The sequence below is a fragment of the Plasmodium coatneyi genome, chromosome 10 (genome assembly GCF_001680005.1).
Source record: "Plasmodium coatneyi strain Hackeri chromosome 10, complete sequence".
Taxonomy (NCBI): domain Eukaryota; phylum Apicomplexa; class Aconoidasida; order Haemosporida; family Plasmodiidae; genus Plasmodium; species Plasmodium coatneyi.
Window position 1 is genome coordinate 247,351 of NC_033565.1, and position 18,942 is coordinate 266,292.

General features: G+C 38.9%; 3 protein-coding genes across 3 annotated transcripts; 2 read left to right on the plus strand and 1 right to left on the minus strand.

Annotated features, from left to right (window-relative positions):
• Nucleotides 1-4,466: 4,466 nt before the first annotated feature.
• On the plus strand, nucleotides 4,467-6,004 carry PCOAH_00028590 (Uncharacterized protein; the record flags this gene model as incomplete). Its single annotated transcript, XM_020059664.1, has 3 exons — nucleotides 4,467-4,735; nucleotides 5,051-5,376; nucleotides 5,539-6,004. 3 exons carry the CDS (start codon nucleotides 4,673-4,675, stop codon nucleotides 6,002-6,004), a joined length of 855 nt encoding a protein of 284 aa, XP_019915489.1.
• A 1,481-nt stretch (nucleotides 6,005-7,485) lies between these two features.
• Nucleotides 7,486-12,828, minus strand: PCOAH_00028600 (Uncharacterized protein; the record flags this gene model as incomplete). The annotated part of the gene is made up of 1 exon (XM_020059665.1): nucleotides 7,486-12,828. The coding sequence occupies one exon, from the start codon at nucleotides 12,826-12,828 to the stop codon at nucleotides 7,486-7,488; it is 5,343 nt and encodes a 1,780-aa protein (XP_019915306.1).
• A 2,203-nt stretch (nucleotides 12,829-15,031) lies between these two features.
• Nucleotides 15,032-17,912, plus strand: PCOAH_00028610 (Uncharacterized protein; the record flags this gene model as incomplete). Its single annotated transcript, XM_020059666.1, has 2 exons — nucleotides 15,032-17,692; nucleotides 17,826-17,912. 2 exons carry the CDS (start codon nucleotides 15,032-15,034, stop codon nucleotides 17,910-17,912), a joined length of 2,748 nt encoding a protein of 915 aa, XP_019915396.1.
• Between the last annotated feature and the right edge of the window lie 1,030 nt (nucleotides 17,913-18,942).

Sequence of the window (18,942 nt, forward strand, 5' to 3'; positions counted from 1 at the left end):
TGTGATATGTGTTATATATGGTATGTGTTACACATATGTTTCATTCCCCTCCCCCTTCCTTTTCTGTCTTAGTATACCAATTTATTTTCTGCAATACGTGGCAATTCCCCCAAAGGAAGAAAAAAAAGAAGATCAGCCATCTCTAACTTCGACAACACATCCAACGACGACGACACCTCAACCTACAACTCAACATACGATTCAACCGACGTCTCGACAGTAGCATCTGTAACAGATGGTTCTACTATATATAATGGATTACCATCAGCAGGAACAAACAATAGCAGACCGCGTCAGCAAAGAAAAAATATAGCTTATCAACGTATGTAATAACGTTCCATTCAGAAACTACAATGATCTGCAACGTGTTTTAAATGCCTTGTACAACAGAGCGTATATTCTCTATAGAATTCGGAAGGGTAGCAAATAATAATACAAGGAGTAAGCAAGGAGTGAGCAAAGACGAAGAAATATAAATTACTGTCACACACATATATAATGTTCCCTTTCTCAAGCATTATATGGACGTACATTTTTTTTTAAGTGCACATTGCCACAGAAAATATGCTATAACACAGTGTCTGAAAGAATAAAAATGAATGGAAGAATGAGCGGGGTCGGAATATGGGTTACTATAGGATAATAGTACCCTTCATTCCCCACAACTATACAATGACTTGCAATGTTAAGTGAATTATCTGCGATAAAAGTATGATATATAAAAGAAGAACATTACAAAATTCTGAAGTGTAACAAAGAAAAAGAAAAAAGGAAGAAAAAAAAAAAAAAGAGGAAGGAAAAAAATAAAAAAAATGAAAGGGAGGAAACCAAAGAAAGAGAACGAAAAGAACCCCCAAGTATTGTTTGCTTGGGACGGCATCCCTTAAATGAATCCCCCCCCATCTTTGTCTTTAGAGCCTCTGTATTTTTATTCGAACAATCCCCTAATTACCCGGAGTTTGATCACCTTCGAAAAATTTTCGTCCCCCTCTTATATTTCATTGTTTACCCAGTCATTACCCCAACCCGCGCCCTTTAGGAGATGCGGAATTGTACATTAGCTATTTTTGATTAGCAAATTATTTCTTTTTTTGTTATTACTTTTTTCCTACGCACATCTGTACATTATGAAAAAAAAAAAAAAAAAAAAAAAAAAAAAAGTACAAGGTAAAAGAGAATCCAAAGAAAAGTGTTTGCTCTTCCTTCATAAATTTTTTTTTGTGTATAATTAGGGTGCACGACAGATTCGCGAATATGTATTTGTCGCAGAGGACGTTACAGGTCCTTTTATGCCATTTTTCAGACATGATCTGATTTCATGTCGTGCTGTTTTTTTTTTTGTTCTCTGTTCTTCTATTATCATTGTAGGGCATATTTAGATCCATGTCATTATTACATTGTCCGAGGAGTTCTTCCGACATGTGTTTGCTTGAAACAAAACCGATAGAAAATGCGAAAATGCATTAAAAATTTGTTACGGATATAATGTAACAAGCAAAGTGCCACGTGGATGCGTGGGACAATGTGCCTTTGCTTAAGGCGCATTTCACCTTTTAACAATATAATGGAGAAGATCCTTTGAAATGGCCTCAAGGGGAACGCCTTCCCATCTACAACACCACCAATCTGTGAAAAGTGCATTCCGTTTTAACTCCATTCCGGAAGGGGCTAAACTATACTGTACGTTTAGATTTTTAAAAGAAAAGATGAAATGGGAACGTTTGCTTAATTGCGAAAAGGGGGCATGGGCATGTAACAGTTTCTTAAATGCTCTTCACAAATTTACGTAATGAAGGAGAAAAATTGTACATATATATATGTGCACATGTGCCCCCGTTTTACACACATGAAAAAGGTCTTATTCATAGTAGTGCAAAAAAAAAAAAAAAGGACACATTTTAATGGCAAAAAGTTGAGGTGAACATTTTAGTAATTTTTACGTTGTTCTGCCCCCCTTCTGTTATTCCGTTACTCACAAAGAGATGTAAATATATTTTCCTTTTTTAAGAAAACAAAAAAATTGCCATTTCGCTGAGGTAAATTACTCTTTCCCGCGTTGAGAAACAGTATCTCTCCGTATTGACAATTTTAATCGAACCTATTGGCCGAATTAACTTTCTCAATATGGACATAAATTAAAAGACCCAAATGGATGCGGGGGGTTGAAGTTTACGGGCTTGTTCGGCAAAAATATTCAACATGTCTTTTTCGTTACATGAAAGGTTCTCATTTGTACATAAAAAAAAGACAAAATTACAAGACATAGTTACACAATATTTACAACCTATTCTTATAATTGACCAAACATACATACCATACGTTTGAGAAAAACAAACTTATCAAAAAAAAAATTGTGACCCTTTCCTGCTCACATTAACTTTCACTTTTTTCGAACGTTTATAAATACCCTCATCCTGGTATCTTATTACGCATTAACTGCGAATTCATAAATTGTACACAAAAAGGCTTAATAACTGGATCAGCTAAAAAAGAAAAATTCTGGGACTCCTTACAATAAGATAGCACCTCATTTTCTAATGAGACACATTTGAACATGCCTACGCATATGCGTACATGTGTATGTAATGATGAAGAGAGCTTGCCACTCATTTTGAAACCGTGAAATGGGGATAATTGCATTTACGGAAGATGAGTCTTTTTTTTTTTCTGCACTTTCACGTTTACGTCCACTTTTCCTATATATATTTTTTTTCCATACATTGATTATTATGACAGAAATGCAACGCCATTAAAATGAGCTTTTTAAAATGTTCGTGTTTTTTGAGACCTGCGATATATAACTATGGTGAAATGACATATATTCCTATGCAAATATATACCCGTCTTAAATCTGCTTTCCTGTATCGCACCAGTTAAAGTACATTTTGTATTACTTAGCTTTATTTTGATTCGTTTTGCAGAATTTTCGCTACTTTTCGCACTTTCCGTACTTTTTCGTTATTTTTCCTTTTTTAGGGCATTTTTTCGTCAGTTTCACAATAATATACTCAAAGAAGCAATAAAACAAAACCGCTAACGAGGATATATATATATATTTTTTTTAAATATGGGTATAAATCCCGCCATATTTACGCTCATTTTTTTAAATTCGGCAAAATTAACCATTAAAAAAAAAAAAAATCCCGTTTTAGAAATCGTTCATTTGTTCATTCTGTTATTTAAAGGACTAAAATTTACATTAATATCACCGTATTAAAAAGAAACAAACTTGTGTTTTTTTTTTTTCAACCTGCGTAAAAGAAGAGCATAAAATAAAAACATCCTTACAACAGTCCTACATTTTTAAGCGCTACAATCTGTTCACTGTACGTTATTGATTATCTCGCTTAACGTTATACGTGTATGTATAATATATATAAAAATACTTATACTTAAATGTAGCATGCGCCCAACTTTAACTGTTCTGCTATTCGCGTTCTTATGCCCCATTTTTTCCTCTTCAACTGCGCATACCAAATCAAAGTTTATATTTTTACACAGTTGCATTTAACTTTTCCCTCCTTTGAACATTTCTTTGGGAATAGAAAAATCACCATTTGGAAGATCCAGCTGGGAAAAAACGAGCACTGCCCTACGTTTAGCAGCTGCAATATGCATACATACATGTGCTTGTATGTATAAGTACGTGATCGTTCTGCAACTGCATGGATAACTCTTCCCTGCCTGCCTTTCGCCCTTTTGCAAAAATTGAAAGGAAGAGAATAAAGCGCTCGTAGTTCGTAGCTCGTAACAGAACTGCGCCCCGCTGAACAGCTGTTTAGTGAGGACTGCCCCAATTATGTGTGAATGCAGAGGTGTTCGTGGCACATTACGCGCGAGTGTAGTATAAATAGCAACTGTGGCGTATGAACACACCAGTTTGACTCATTTGCCCACTTCCGCAACACGCATTTACGGAATCTCCACGTCCAGACACTTGATTCGTAAAGTACGCCTGCGAATCCCAGCTGCGTAAATTTGGGTAAGCTTTCACTCGTCCGCACTGCGTTTTTTGCAAAACTTGTGTTGAATTGTTTGCGCTAGTTTCCATAAACATCCAACTTGTGAATTTTTCCACTTGTTCATATTTTCCAACTTCCTTGTTTTTTCCATTTTTCCTTAACGTACGTGTGCAAATGTAGTGAGCGATGCCACGCGCTGCTTCACCTTTGCCTATGTATACACAAATGCATAATACAAATGAAATGTATGAGAAAAAATATAAACACGTAAATATATGTGCAAACGCGCTTATATTTATATACACATATGCACAGTTACATGCGCGCGCGTAATCACCTTTACACATACAAGTATATTGCATATAATTATTTTTTACCTTTGAGGCGCACGAATGGACGTATAATGTGGTTTGATTACCCCGCCACGTACTTTTCCCTCCTTTTACACATGTTTCCCCGCCTGTTTATACTTTTTTTTTTTTTTTTTTTTTTTTTTTCCATTTTGATAAACCATTTTTTTGAGAATGGATTTTCATTAATGGAACATTATTTTTATGAAGGTACAATTTGCGTGGATAATTAAAACTTCTCAAATTTCTCCGTCCCTCCCCCCTTTCTTCCAGAGCTTATTTTTTTCTTCATCGCGCAAAAAACTTATAATATATGAATAAGCATTACTGCTTCATTTGAACGCTGAATATCGTCCCAAAATGGCAGAAACGGAAAATTCAGTACGTGCATATATCAGAAGAATTTACGTGAACACATCACATGTAAGTGAGAGAAAAGTGGAAGGACATGGGAAAGCGCAAATATTTGTGGGGATTGATGCGCCATGAAAGGTGCGAGAGTTCCTTCTGCACGGGGAAGTCACCCTTGTCTGAACAACCCCCACAGTGAGCGTTTGTTGTGTGGAATCCCATGTCCAACAAACAGAGGAACAACAAATATGATTTGCAAAAATGATGAACTCTTCAGTAGATGCGTTAGACATGACGTGATAATTTATGCCTCCACAAATGTATGACCATTTGCTAATTCTGCTTCCCCTTTTTTTTTTTTTTTTTCATTTATTTTTTCCTCTTCAGTTTGTGAAAAACTACATGACCGCCACTGACCAAGAAATGCAGAACAATGCCGACCCGATAATGGACATTATAGCAACGGCACCAAGTGACTCATTATACTTTATCGAAAGAATAAATCTCATTTCAGCTGTAATAAGTATCAGCACATCCTTCCCCTACTTGGCGTACCTAATTATTCACTGGAAGGAGTGCTCATGCAATGAGATCCTGAGATGGTGGATAGTAATTAACAGTTTGCTGCAGCTTGTACAGGCCCCCGTGCGATTTTTTCTGTACTTCCTGTTGAGGAAGTATAAGATGGAAAATGAGAGGATGCACATTCACGCGTAAGTGACGAGCTTTTACCTTATTGCAACGCATTCGTGCGGCAGTGCTATGCGTAAACATATGTATTTCTTGCCACTATATGGGAATTCCATTTATTTATATGTGATTTAAAGAGCATCCTGTCTCCACATCACTACTCATTTATGCCCCCTCCCCCGAAGGCTGAGAAGACTCACGAGCTCCAAGGGATGGAAACTGAGCAAGAGGTTCAGCCTGCTCAATTATTTATGGTTCATCACAGGGACCATCGTAATGGTCATGACAAGGAAGTACACGAGGAACTTCTACTTGTGGTTTATATCATGGTCCATTATCCTGTCATGTGTGTTCCGAGTATTCTTTACGGTCATATGGTTTTGCTTCTTCTTTCCATATCATCAAAATGTTCCAAAACAGAAAAAGGGGGTGCCAAAACCCTTTTTCGCAGAAATACCTACCTTTAAATATTCACCAGACAGAAAATTAAAGAACGAGTCCTGCTCCATTTGCCTATCCGACTTTGCCGAAAAGGATGACATTCTTGAATTAAGATGTCTACACAACTTCCACACAAAGTGCGCCAAGAAGTGGCTCTCCCAGAGGAGGCAGTGCCCTCTCTGCCAAAGAGATGTTATGAAAAACAATTAACTTGTGAAAACATTTGCAGCAACACTCTTTTTATGTATAACCTTCGGTGGATGCGTATTTATCGCGTCCATTCTACGGACCACCCGTGTGAATTATTTGGATATATGTGTATTTATCCCTGGATAGATGACACACGTTTCCCCCTATTTTATTAAGTTTCCCCCTCGGCGCCTTCGACATTTGCATATGGGTACAATGTAAGGGCTTATGTATACGCGCTTACATGTACACGTATATGAATACCCATACTTTGCTTCCTTTTCCTTTTTTGGATCACCGGCCCACTTGTACTATTACCACATTTGCTTCTACCTCTCCCCTTTTTAATTATTTTTTTTTTAAATTTACCTAACTATCTGTATACCACCACTTATCATTTGAGGGCGGCCCCCGTATTCATTTTTCGTTTCACTTTTTTTTTTTTAATAAGTATTTATTAAGAATGACGTTTTAATGTGTATGTATATGTGTATGGGTAGTGCCTTCCCCCCAAGGTGTAAGCAAATATATGTACACCAAGAAGTATATGCCTATGTGTGGCGTACGACGAAGCACGTACTTTTACGTATGTGCACCCCCTCATGACTGCATACGTTTGTTTTAATGTGTGCCGTCTTCTTTAATCAATGTAACCTTAAGTTATAAAATCCGTTTTGTAAACATATGGATGCCAACCGTATTCTGCAAAATAATTACCAACTCTTTAATATGTATATATGTACACCTACAAACTTTATCGAAAGGTGCCTATTTTTGTAAAATTAAATATTTTTCGTGTGAACACGTTTTCCCCTTTTTAAACTGGCATGCTTCCAAATCAGGGGAACAGAACGAAGTATGTACATTAACATTGCCCCTGCTGTGGACCGTTCGAAAATGTTCGCTTCACCAATCAAAATATCCTCCCTGTGTGCATATTTCCCGTTTGGACAACTTTGCCTGCTCAATTATTTACTAAACCCACTTAGCACTTACACATCGTAAAGGTCTGATCAATCGAACGGCCTACTCCGCACGAATTCAAAGGACAACCTTATGATACTCTACACTCGTGGGAGAGATCCAAACGAGCGGTCTCCCCACACACCGATTACTGATTAATCGACTAACATAATCCATAAACACAGTATGTTTTCGCACGAATGTACCCAAGTGGTGCAAAAAATGGGGCATAATAAAAAGAGGGATTAAAAAAAAAAAAAAAAAAGACTGCCAAATTGAACAACGGATTGTGCATCCCCATTTTTGCAAATGAATTTAACAGAAACAAATTCCCGATTGGGCGATTTCGTAAAGTGAAATGAAAACACATTCCACAGGGCGGAAAAAAGTGCACACAAATGGGTGCATCTGCGGAGCATTGTCTCAAAAAAATTTACCTCCAAAATGTGATGACCCAAAATGATTGACACGTAGGTACAGAAAAGAAGAAAAAAAAAATCACTATTACCCCACTTCGATGCTGAACTGCGCGCCGATCCTTAGTATGGCTCCTTGTTTGAATCCTCGATCGGTTTGATAATCGTTAGGGGGTCACAGTTATACTCGTGCAACTCTTCATTAAATTTAAATTTGGATAAATTACTAAACACGCTATCCTTCTGCAATGTTTTGGAGGACGACAAAATGGAGGTGGAATTCTCTTGCGTTTTGCTAAAGTCGTTGGTTAAATCGATGGTTACATTATTCGTTGTGTTTACAGATGCGTCCATTTCTTCGCTTTTTAAACTTTGCAAAACGCCCATATATTTATTGTACAGGTCTTGATTATTTGGGGGGTTATTATTCATTTGTTCCTTTTTAGGGTTACTCTCCACGTCTACCTCCTTCATGTGTGCCTTCTCAAATTTGTTCTTAGTTTTTTCTCCAACGGGGGAGCTCATATTGCGGTAGGAATTGTTTCCTCCCTCTTCCTTACCTAACAGCTCTTTTTTCTTCCCATTAGGGCTGCTATCACTGGTTTTTCTTACCATGTCTATTTTGTCGACCTTTCCATTTTTCCCATAAGAGATTGGCCCTCCCAACTTATTGGCTCCACTCAAAATATGCGAATCGTTCGAACTGTACAAAATGTTGTTATAATCTGAGTCCTTTTTGAAATTTAAATAATTTAATGGCTCATTTGGTTTCTTCTTACCGGAATGGTTAAACTGGTCTACGCTGCTACTCTGCGCAAAGTCCGAACTGACTGAGTCAAGCAGGATGCTGCTAGTGTTACTATTAGCCTCGTAACTCGTTTGAGAAATAAAATTGTAACTCCTTTTATCCCCCTCGTCATCGTTATAATGGTCTTTGCCATTGTCTCCTTTTTTTGCTTTTCCACGTGTGTGAACAACTTTTTGTGATGCTCTATTGCTTTCCTTATATCTTCCTGTACTCCTTTGCGAATTATAATCAACAAGGTCACTCTTTTTTTTACTTCCACTTGGATAGTCCTTAAGCTTGTTCTTACTGCTGGACATTTGCAGTGTAGTCATTTTTCGCGATGATGTCTTCTTCCTCAAAGGATAATCTGCGCTATTTTTTAAAAATTTTGTCTCATAATTCGATTTTTTTAATTGATTTTTTCGATCGTTACTATCCTTGCCCCTTCCTTCTTCGTCCACGTAATTGTCCGCCTCATCATCCTGGTCCGTGTTGTACGCGGGATATTTACTTCGATAATCATCCTTTCCATTTTGCTTACTTTTTATCTTATTCGTTTTGTCCTTTTGCTGATATGTCTTATCATATGGCGGGAATTCCGAGTCATCCCCACGATATGTACTTGGTGGGTTTTTTTTTGGACCACTTTTTGCACCTCCCCCACTGATGACTTCCCCCCTAAATTGATCCTCCCTGAGAGACCAATCACGCTTAAAATCGAACAGGATATCTTCATAAGATTCCTTCCTGTTCGTCTTGTCCATCTTACCCTTACGACCACTTATGTCGTATGTGTTGTTTTTATTTGCGCCTCTCAGTTGGGACGTTCCCCTCACAAATTTATTTTGACCCGGGGAGTTGCTATTTTTAGCCCCCTTATTGGTCGACTTCAAATTGAAAATGTCTTTTATCTTGGAGCTATTAAACAGAGAAACGTCATGGTTGCCCAGGTAGGACGAAGAGTTCTCACTCCCGCAGTACTCGTCCAGGTTGTCATGCAGTTTGTCCCTGGGCACGGTGGCACGGCTGCTGCTTCTACTGCTTCTTCTACTGTATCTACTTTTGTTGCTTCTGCTGCTGCTACTGCCGACGCGACCGATGTGGGAGCTCTTCCCTCCCTTCCTCCAACTTCCTCTCTTACCGTCGTTATTATTCTTACTCACACTGTTTAGAGCTGACAAAGTAAGCCCCTTCGGTGTGACCGTCGACTGATCATTTCCCCGGTTGGGGCCTCCCTTTGTTGCACTCTTCTTCCTTCTTTCCTTCTTACTGAAGGAGAGGAAATCCATATTAGAACTTCTACTATTGGAAGAACTGTCGGAAGAACTATCGGGTTCGTTCATCCTTTGATCATTCCCTGATTTTTCGTTTCTTCCCACAGAAGCTAACTTCTCATCGTAGTGATCATTTTCGTTGCTTTCACTCACGTTGCTTGTATCGTCCTTCATCTTCTTATCGGTTAAATTGAGTTCATTAACCCCGTGATCATCGAGCAGGTCGTTCAGGCTGTCTATAATTCCATCCTCCTCATCCTCCCTTATTCTTATTTCTTCCCTGTCCTCTGTGCCATTCTTACATTTTCTGCCAAAACTGTTTTTATTCGAATTGATAAAGATGGTAAAGTCGTCATCGTAGTCATACATTTCGTTTTCCTCTTTTGAGTGCTCATTATTAGTGCAGTTCATTTGGTAGGATTCCTCCATCGTTTTTCCGCTCTTTCTTTCCTTCCGTTCCTCCCCTGTGGGGTCACTCTCTGAGCGCCTATTTGGAAATACCTCCCTGTCTATGTGCACATCCTTGGTAGAATCACCAACCCCGCCAACACGTACCAACTCCTCTGCGCTACGAAGAAACGTCTTCGAAAAATCGCACACGTTATTCCTCTGATGAGTGTCCAACTCGCTTTTCAATTTTTCGATAATGATAATATTATCATTATTGTTTATGGTCAACTCGTCGATTTCTTTCTTCAATCGCTGAATCATTTTTTCGTAGGAGTTATATTTTTTCTGCGCTTCCATGTGGAATTCATTATACGCCATGGTGTTCTGTTCGAATTTATTTTCCTTCTCCTGGAGTAGTTCCAATTTTATAGTTTTTTCGTTTAAATTTTCCCTCAAAGATTTTATTTCATTTTTTAAAATAATTTCTTGTTCCTCCTTTTGTATATGCATTTTATTTATTTCGCAAATATTATTTTGGACATATTTGACATTATTTTCATAGTCGCTAAGCTGCTTCCTCAAATCGTGTATGATGCTCTTACTTTGTATGACTTCATTTTCGTATTGCGTTTTGTCGATGGCTACTTTGGTCAGTGCATCTAGCGAATCATCCCTTTGTGTCTTCAAATTAGCTATCTCCACCGACAGCGTCTGTATATACGTTTCCAAATTTTTAATTTTATCAACGGACTTTTTCAATTCCGACTGGATCTTTATAGCTGCATCTTCAATTATCGTTTTTTCTTGTAAAATAATTTTGTAGTCATCCTCTATTTTTTTCAAGTGACTATTTGTTACATTTAGCATGTGAATTTCCTGCTGCAGTTGTTGAATGATTAAGGTGCTATTTGCATTATGAGATGAATTGGTTATCTGCAAATTTTTATTTTCCTTTAACACTTCATTATATTGTATGGTCAGGTCTCCATACTGTTTGTTTACATTTTCTAGCTTCTCCTTAAAACCTTGGATAACCTCATCCTTTTTATCCAACAGGGATGCGAATTCGTCTATCTGATTGCTGGAATCTATTAAATCCTCCTTTAACTTTTTTATTTCATTTTTATAGACTTCTATTTTCTGCTTTTGTAGTATATTTCCATCCTTCAGCTCGTCAATTTTGTCATTTGCTTCGCTCAATTTGTTTAGCAAATTGTGAATATATTCCGTCAGATGTTTCTTCGTTTCGTTCGAAAAAGACATGATGTTATTAAATTCGGCTGACTCCAATTTTAGATTATTTATGGTATTCTTGTTTAGATTAAATTCACGTTCCTTCACTTTGATTTGTTTTTCTAAATTTTTCAGTTCATCCTTCAGAATGCCAATTTCGCTCTTCTCCTCATTGTATTTCTTTTCATACTTATCGCTTCTTTTTTTTTCTTCCTTGAGTTCTGCTTTCAATTCTTCCAAAACGGATTGCAATTCCTGTAGTTCTCTTTCAAGCTCTCTCCGCTTCGTCACAGCGTCGTCTTCCTCCCTGGAATTATCCAATCGGTTTTCATCCCTCAGGATGGAAGTCATAACCTTTTCAAGTTCACCACCTGTGTTATCACCCACCAGATTCAGCTTCCCACACTTCTCCTCCTCGTTCTTCATCTGAAGCTCCGTCTCCAACAGTTTTACCCTATTTTTCAGGTGATAAATTTCTCTGTTTCTCGATTTTACAATTTTACTTAAATTGCTGTCCTTCCTTATGGATCCTCCATTTCTCGTCTGCATATCCCCACTCAGGGTATCCTCATCCGGATCGAAGTTGCACATGGTGTGCTCCCCGTTTTGAAGTTCACTTGAAGCGCTTTCACATGCCGACCCGTCACCGTTGGAATTCTTCTTCTCCTTAATATCGTTGATCATCCTCAGTTCGTTCAATTTTCTGATTTCCATTTCGTACTCACTTAATCGCTTCTTCAGGTACTTTATTTCTGTGTTTTTCTCTTCTATTAGGAGTTCCCCCCTCATGGGAGGTTCCGTCCCATCCTGCCCGTCATTATTATGCTCTACATCGCTGTCCTTCCGCATGCGATCTATCTCCACTTTGAACTCTTTACATAAATTCTTATAGTAGGACAATTCTTTTCCTAACGATATGGTGTGCTCATTAATTAGGCTGCTTCCCATTTGACATAACTTTTTTTCCTTTTTCTTAATTTTATCAATTTCAAAATCGTCAAAAGATTTCGTTCTGTTGTTAAAGGAAGAGAACTCCTCACCAGATATGTCCTCTGTAGATTCATCCAATTTGTCTTTCTTCTCATTTTGTAACATTTCCAAGGTGAACTTTAACTTTTTATTTTCCATCATATAGGTCTCCTTCAACTTGCATTCCTCCTCCACTTGTTTGCACAATTCTGAAATTTTGCGCTCGTACTGTTTGGATGCTGTGGATATACTATGCTCATTCTGAGTGGTTTCCTTTGACTCCTCAGGGACAACTCCAGCACCTACCTGATCAGGCCTGTCGTCCCCCTCTCCATAATCCCCCCCCTCTTTCCCTTCCAATTGAGGGTTGTTCTTTCTCTTCTCATTTACCAACTCCTTGTATCTCCTCTGCGAATCTTCATACTTATCTGACAACTTTTGAAAATTTTGAATGGCCTGAATCAGATCATCAAAAATTACTTGCACTAATGGTGTGCAGGACAGGCATAAGGAACCTGTATAATTTAAATTGTTCAATTTTTTTCTTAATTTTTTATAACCTAAATTGTTGTCAACATCGGTTGTCGCTTTTTCCATTGCCTCCTTTTCCACTTTCTCACTTTTGCTGCAATTTCTATTTTGCTTCTCTGGGAAATGTTTCCCCTTTTTGCTTTCTTCACCGTTTGAATTTTTTCCCATTTTTTGGTTAACCCCTACGGAGGATGCCCCCGGCTTTGTAAAACATTTTTTCGTTTCACTTTTTTTTGTCCCTCCCTTCAAGTCACTACTTGTGCGTCCCTTCCGCGTTTCCATCTTTTTCATCACGACGGAGGCATGATGTTACAAGGAGATAACTAGTGTATAGGGTGGTGGTGTTGATGGTTCTCCTCCCTACTTTTGGCTACTTCGCCAATTTGTATGTCCAATTTGTTGATACGCTGGGAAAAAATGCCCACATGGAGAGCTAGATCATGTAAATGTAAGAACACACTGCTAAGGAGTGCTACTCCCACGTGGTACTCCCCACGAGTCAGTGAGACGCGTCCGCACCTACGTGTCAAATTTATAACTAAACGATGCGCATGATCAATCCAGACAAGGTGTCATCGCATCTTCGAAAGGGAAAAAAAAAAAATTCTTCTTCAAAATAATTACAAAAAAAAAGTTTACGCCTTATAAATGAACAGAGCTTACTGCGATTAGCAAGTCCTTGGTCAAGTCCAGCTGAATTATGGCCCTTAAAAAATTTGCACATATATCCACATGTTTACGTGTGAGGGGCTTATTTATTTAAAAAAAAAAATGCGCAATCTTAGGCAGCAAAATGGAATGTGCAATTTTGCACAAATTTGCAAGTTGGGGAAACTGATGGGGTGGAAAGGGCGGAAAAAAAAAAAATTTTTAAAAGTGGGGAGAAAAATAAAAGGGAGGGAAAATTTATGGAGAATAAAAAAGAAGCCATTTAGAACGCTCGAAAAATTGTGCCACTTAGTAACACGTAAGCAAAAATGACATTTTGAATGTTCCTTTTTTTTTTTTTTTTTTTTGGCAAGTTGAAAATTCTTAGAACATACTGCTTGGTGTGCTTAAAAAGTATTTTTTCCCTCCCTCCGGAAGAAAAAAATATGATCTCACTTTATTTATTTTTTTTTCTCGGGATGTACTTTTCCTCAATGTGTAAGACATTTTCGCTTTCGTAAATTCTTTAGGAAGTGTAAGGAATCCCGTCATGTGTGTTTCGTTTCTTCCATTTTTTCACCATTCACATTTCGCGCGTTGAAAAGGACGGCATTTTCTGCCATCACAAGTAGGCAAATTAGCCTTAACATGTGGAGAAGCGCCTCCCACTGACGTCGGCACAATTATAAAAAACGGGGTAAAAACGTAGACAATTTTGGATGCAAGCATTATTTTAAATTTTCCCTTTGTGTTGTTCTCTCACCTTTTTAATCACATTTTTCGTTCGCGAAGATTTCCTTTTTCACTTAACTCCATCGGCAAAAAATTAGCATCTCATGGAACGTTTGCAAAATGAGGGGCGCATCGTAGTTGGGAGTCCCCCCGCCTATTGTTTCTGTTTATTCCACTTTTCACTTTTCCTATTATGTGGATAAGAAATGAGTTAAGAAAAGTGCCTCCTCTATACATTAACCTCACAACGGTTAAAATGTACCGCATGGTGAAGCAGTGATACAACCATTCTGCCAAAAAGCAAAAGGGGACAAACCCAATTCCTGCGGTTGTAACATCTGAGCACAGTTTGACATGCACACAGGTCCTTCCTTCCCGTTTATGAACCCGTTCTACGCAAATTCTCGAGGCGCGAATTATATGTTGTCTCGAAAAGGTTTTACTGATCAAGAGTGGTGAATCACCCAATTTGTACAAAAAGGGGCCAAAACATCTCAACCGTAGCGGATTTAAATGTCCCCAATATAGGTCATACTCATGTGCACATCATTTACTAGCCAACGAAGCGCCCCTCGCAGTGCAGTTCTTTTCCGTTTTGAAATAGGTACAATTGAAGGCGAATCGGTTAGCAGTATGGAAACGTTTCTTCTCTGCGTTCAATTTAACGGGACGCCGCTTCCATTTCGCGTTAGCCAGTTTGTGAAAGGTTTACTCGTCATAGGGTGCTCCCTTTACGTGAAGCACATACAAAGGAAGATGGGCGAATTTTTCAAAAATAGCTGCATCCCTATCGAATCACACGTGTAGCAACAACATGTTGCTGTTTTGCCAGTACACGTGACGGTAATACACCGAATAAAACACCCACCCCTCTTTATGTGGGCGAAAAGAACCATGTGCCCCCTCGGAAGATAAACTCTCACACCTATATACATCTTCAACTTACCAACTGTAGAGGGGAAACCTCGCTCGACTGATGAGCCCGTATCATCGGCGCTTACACTCCGCAAAGGGGGGTCAAACAAATTGGCAGTTACCCCCTCAACAAGATGAAAAGGGAAGTCCCCCTTTTTGTCCTTCCCACCGCTGAAGTAGATACCAAAAAATGAGTGTAACACTGCTTTTCCGTACCCCCCTAAAGGGTAAACTACTCAACAAGGTGAAAAAGGACAAAGGTTATATGCTCTACAGCACGGTGACGAAACGGTTTGGAGAACTTCACCAGCCAAGAACGAAAAGCGAAAAGAAGAGTCACCTGGAAATGATTGACGAGGTGTACTTTGACATGGCCGACGCGATGAGAGAAAAGAACAAAATAGAAATGGAAGAATATAGCAGCCTACATAGGAACATCTCGGAAATTATATTAAATCATAACACATCTAAGAAGAACCAAGTTGTGAAGAACATAATGCGGTACTGCATCGAGCTGAGCAGAAGTAGCAAAACGGACGATCAGAGAAATAAAAAAATAAAGGGGGGAGAAACGAACCAAGCACAAATCATCGAAGAAGAAGTAGACGTATCCGCGGAAGAGGGAAAAAAAGACATGCTAAATATCATCAAGTGCAACATAAAGGAACACTCCAGTCAGTTCAATTCCTGCGAAATAGGGATCATCCTCAAGTGCCTTCTCAAAATAAAAGTGAACGATCCATGCATGGTGAACACACTACTGCAACATTATTTTAGGCGAAATATGAAGTTCTCTCAGTATGGCTCCTTATATGTACTGTACGCTTTTGCCAAGTTAAAGCTACTACCTGAGGAGGAAAATAAATTCAAACTGCTATGCGCAGATATAGTGAAAAAAATGAACAATTTTGAGTTTAAAAATTTATGCCTGGTTTGTAACTACTTGTCTTCCTTATACAGCTTTAACAGATTTTACATCAGAAATGTGGTGGAGCAGATATGCTCATATCTTATTGGGAAAAATTCACACGGGGATGATCCCCATGAGGGCGATGCACGTGTATACCCTGATTCAGTCTGGTGTCCAGACTCCATTCACTACGTGGCCAATGCATGTGCCAGGGTTAACTACTTAAACAAGGAACTGTTTCAATTTTTGAAGAACAAAATTGAAGAGAAAGCCGCGTACTTTTCCATAGACCAGCTCGTCTCCCTAACAAATGCATTTAGCAAATTCAAAAGTGCAGAAGAGGCAAACTTCCTAACATTATACATACGCATAGCAGAACAATTAATAAATAAATCATATCTGCTAAAACCAAGACATTTAAGCGTTTTAGCCAACTCGTTCAATAACGCATGTGTGCTACATGAGGAGCTGTTCCACATCATTACAGAAAATAGTTTACACCTTCTAAGTTCTTTTGAACCGAAGCAAATCGTAATGATTATCCATGCGTATGTAAATATCGGCTTATCAAACAATGCACTATTAGAATCCATCTGGAATACTGCTGCGGTATTTATTCAGGAGTACACCCTGCAGGAGTTGTCCATGTTGTTGCAGGCATATACAAAAAGTTCGCAACACCGACAAGATTTCTTCCAGCAACTGAGTCGCAAAATTTATTCCCTCATTACGACGTCTTATCCATTTCTGGAACAAAATGGGACTGCCAATTCTTTAACGTACACTGATCAGATGTATGTTCAAATGATCGAAAAGGCCAAAGGGGTTGATAATTTAACGGCAGGAAGGGCCACACCAGAAAAACTCTTCTCCATTTTATACCTCCTGATTAATCACCAGTATTATTGCAGTTATGCGGATAACCTCTCAACCAGGCTGAGTGCCAAACAGGATTGTCTTCTCCATTCCGGGGAACATATCCAAATTGGGAACACCGCAAAAGAACAACAAACAAAGAATGAATTGAATTCAAATAAACACCTTAACAGCTTTAATGGACACACGTTGAATGAAGAAAAGAAGGAGCCACACCATTTTTTAAACAGAACGGTGGGGATGATGGAAGAACGCCCTCACGCTAATCACTGTAGTGGTCATTCCAGTGAGACGCCTCCTTCAACCACAACCCTACCTGGTAAAGCGGAACTACAGAAAAGTGTCGATCCAAATGAGGATCGCTCCCCCAGAGGAAACGACCCCCCGTCCGACATACCAAAAATGAACTACTCCAACAGCTCAAATAGCCGTTCATTAGACATAGACAAAATGGAACAACTGTTAATAAGACATCTCAGTAAAGACGTAAATTCCACCCTGGTATGCTCAATAATTTATTCCTTAATTAAAGGGAACTGCCTACTCCAGTACGACTTGCTCATATGCCTATCCAAATTAGCACTCATCTTTCTCAAGCAGTTTAAAATTTCAGAGCTAGCCAATGTGTGTTCTGCTCTATCAGAAACTTACGTACGTGCGTCCGATGAAAATAATAGGCAGAATGAACTCATAGCGAAATGGCAAAATGGGAGGGACTCGGAGGAAACCGCTGATGAGGGAGCTGTTCCGTCCCAAACTGCCTCAACGTTCAGCGTGTCGACACCCTATGGGAAAAACAAAACTGAGAAGGACGCACGAACCTACGATGAACAGCTGTACAATGCGTCCAAGCAATATTTAATCATGTGTACCCTCTTTTTCGATAACGTGCAATCCTATTTGGAAAAGAAAAAAAGATCATTCACTGATGTGCACAGTACGTACAAATTGATAACTGCCTTCGGCGGCCTGCGGATGAGCAAATACTCCTCCATCTCCTTACATTTATTTAGTCTCTCTCTCATGGAGATTAAACAGTTGTCCTATTTGCCCCTCCAAAAAATGGTAATTCATGTGCGCAGCCGCGGTGTAGCAAGTGCAAACCACCCAATACCACCCGGTACAACGCATTTACAGTGCTGTTCCTACATTTTTCCTCCAATAAAATGCTCCCCCTCGTTTGAACCCCTTCCCACAGGCAAACGCGTTCATGCAAATGAACGTCTACAATGAAGACGTCTATGCATTTATAAACAAAATACAAAAGACGAAAAAGAACAAGTGAGCGTTGTAATCCGCCATATTTGGGGACCCCCTTTTTTTAAAGTACACTTTTTTTTTTTTGTGAACAAATTTGAGTAGTAATTTTTATAGCAACTATTGGCTATTCTTTCCTAATTAGTTTATAGAGCGCCCTACCAAGAAATTCCCCCACTCATGCGCACATGTCTGCGCTAAAATGTTCGCACAAATGTATCACCCTCTGCAATAATTCCCATTGTACATCGCCATAAATGAATGTGATGTCCAACAATGGAAGGGATCCCTGCAGGTGCCCAATTTTACTCGTCCCGAATTTGTCTGCCTCATTTTTTTTTTGCCTAAAAACGTGAATCAAACATTTTAAGATAAATCTACAAAGAAAATTGTAACATCATCATGTGAACTACGCAAATGTTGTTTGGTAAAATTGTCAACTGGTCGGTTCCGTGACTTTGCGCAGTCCATAGGGACACCACTTTGTACACGCAAAATAGGAAGCGACCTTTTACGAGAACATACCAAATAAAGTGATTCGATAGGGAAAGTGCACAGCACGGTTTTATTTGTCCGAACATACTGTTGTAACCGTTTCGTAGTATCTTTCAGAAGGGTCTCCACGATTGATCCGTTTTGATGGTCGTTCACTTTGTACAAGCATTTGCGCACAGAAAAATTCGTTTATATATCCGTCCTGTGACCCCCATTCTGTTCTCCTCTGTCCCTTGTGCATTCCCATTCTACAGTGTAAGTTATTTTTAAATCGAGATGACCGGTACTTAAAACGCGTAGGAAAAAAAAAAAAAAAAAGGGAAAAAAATGTTTCTTTCATAGGGGTGTGAAATGCTTGTTCGCACACCACCTTAATTACTACTTCAAACCCTAAAATGCGAAATCCTACACTCGGCACCTTAAGTGTGAAACCCTATACACACACGCCTAAAATGCGAAATCCAACACACACACCCTAAATTTGCGAAATCCTATCCTCACACCCTAAAACGCGAAAAACCCTATATACACCTTTAAATACGAAATCCTACACAGACACCCCT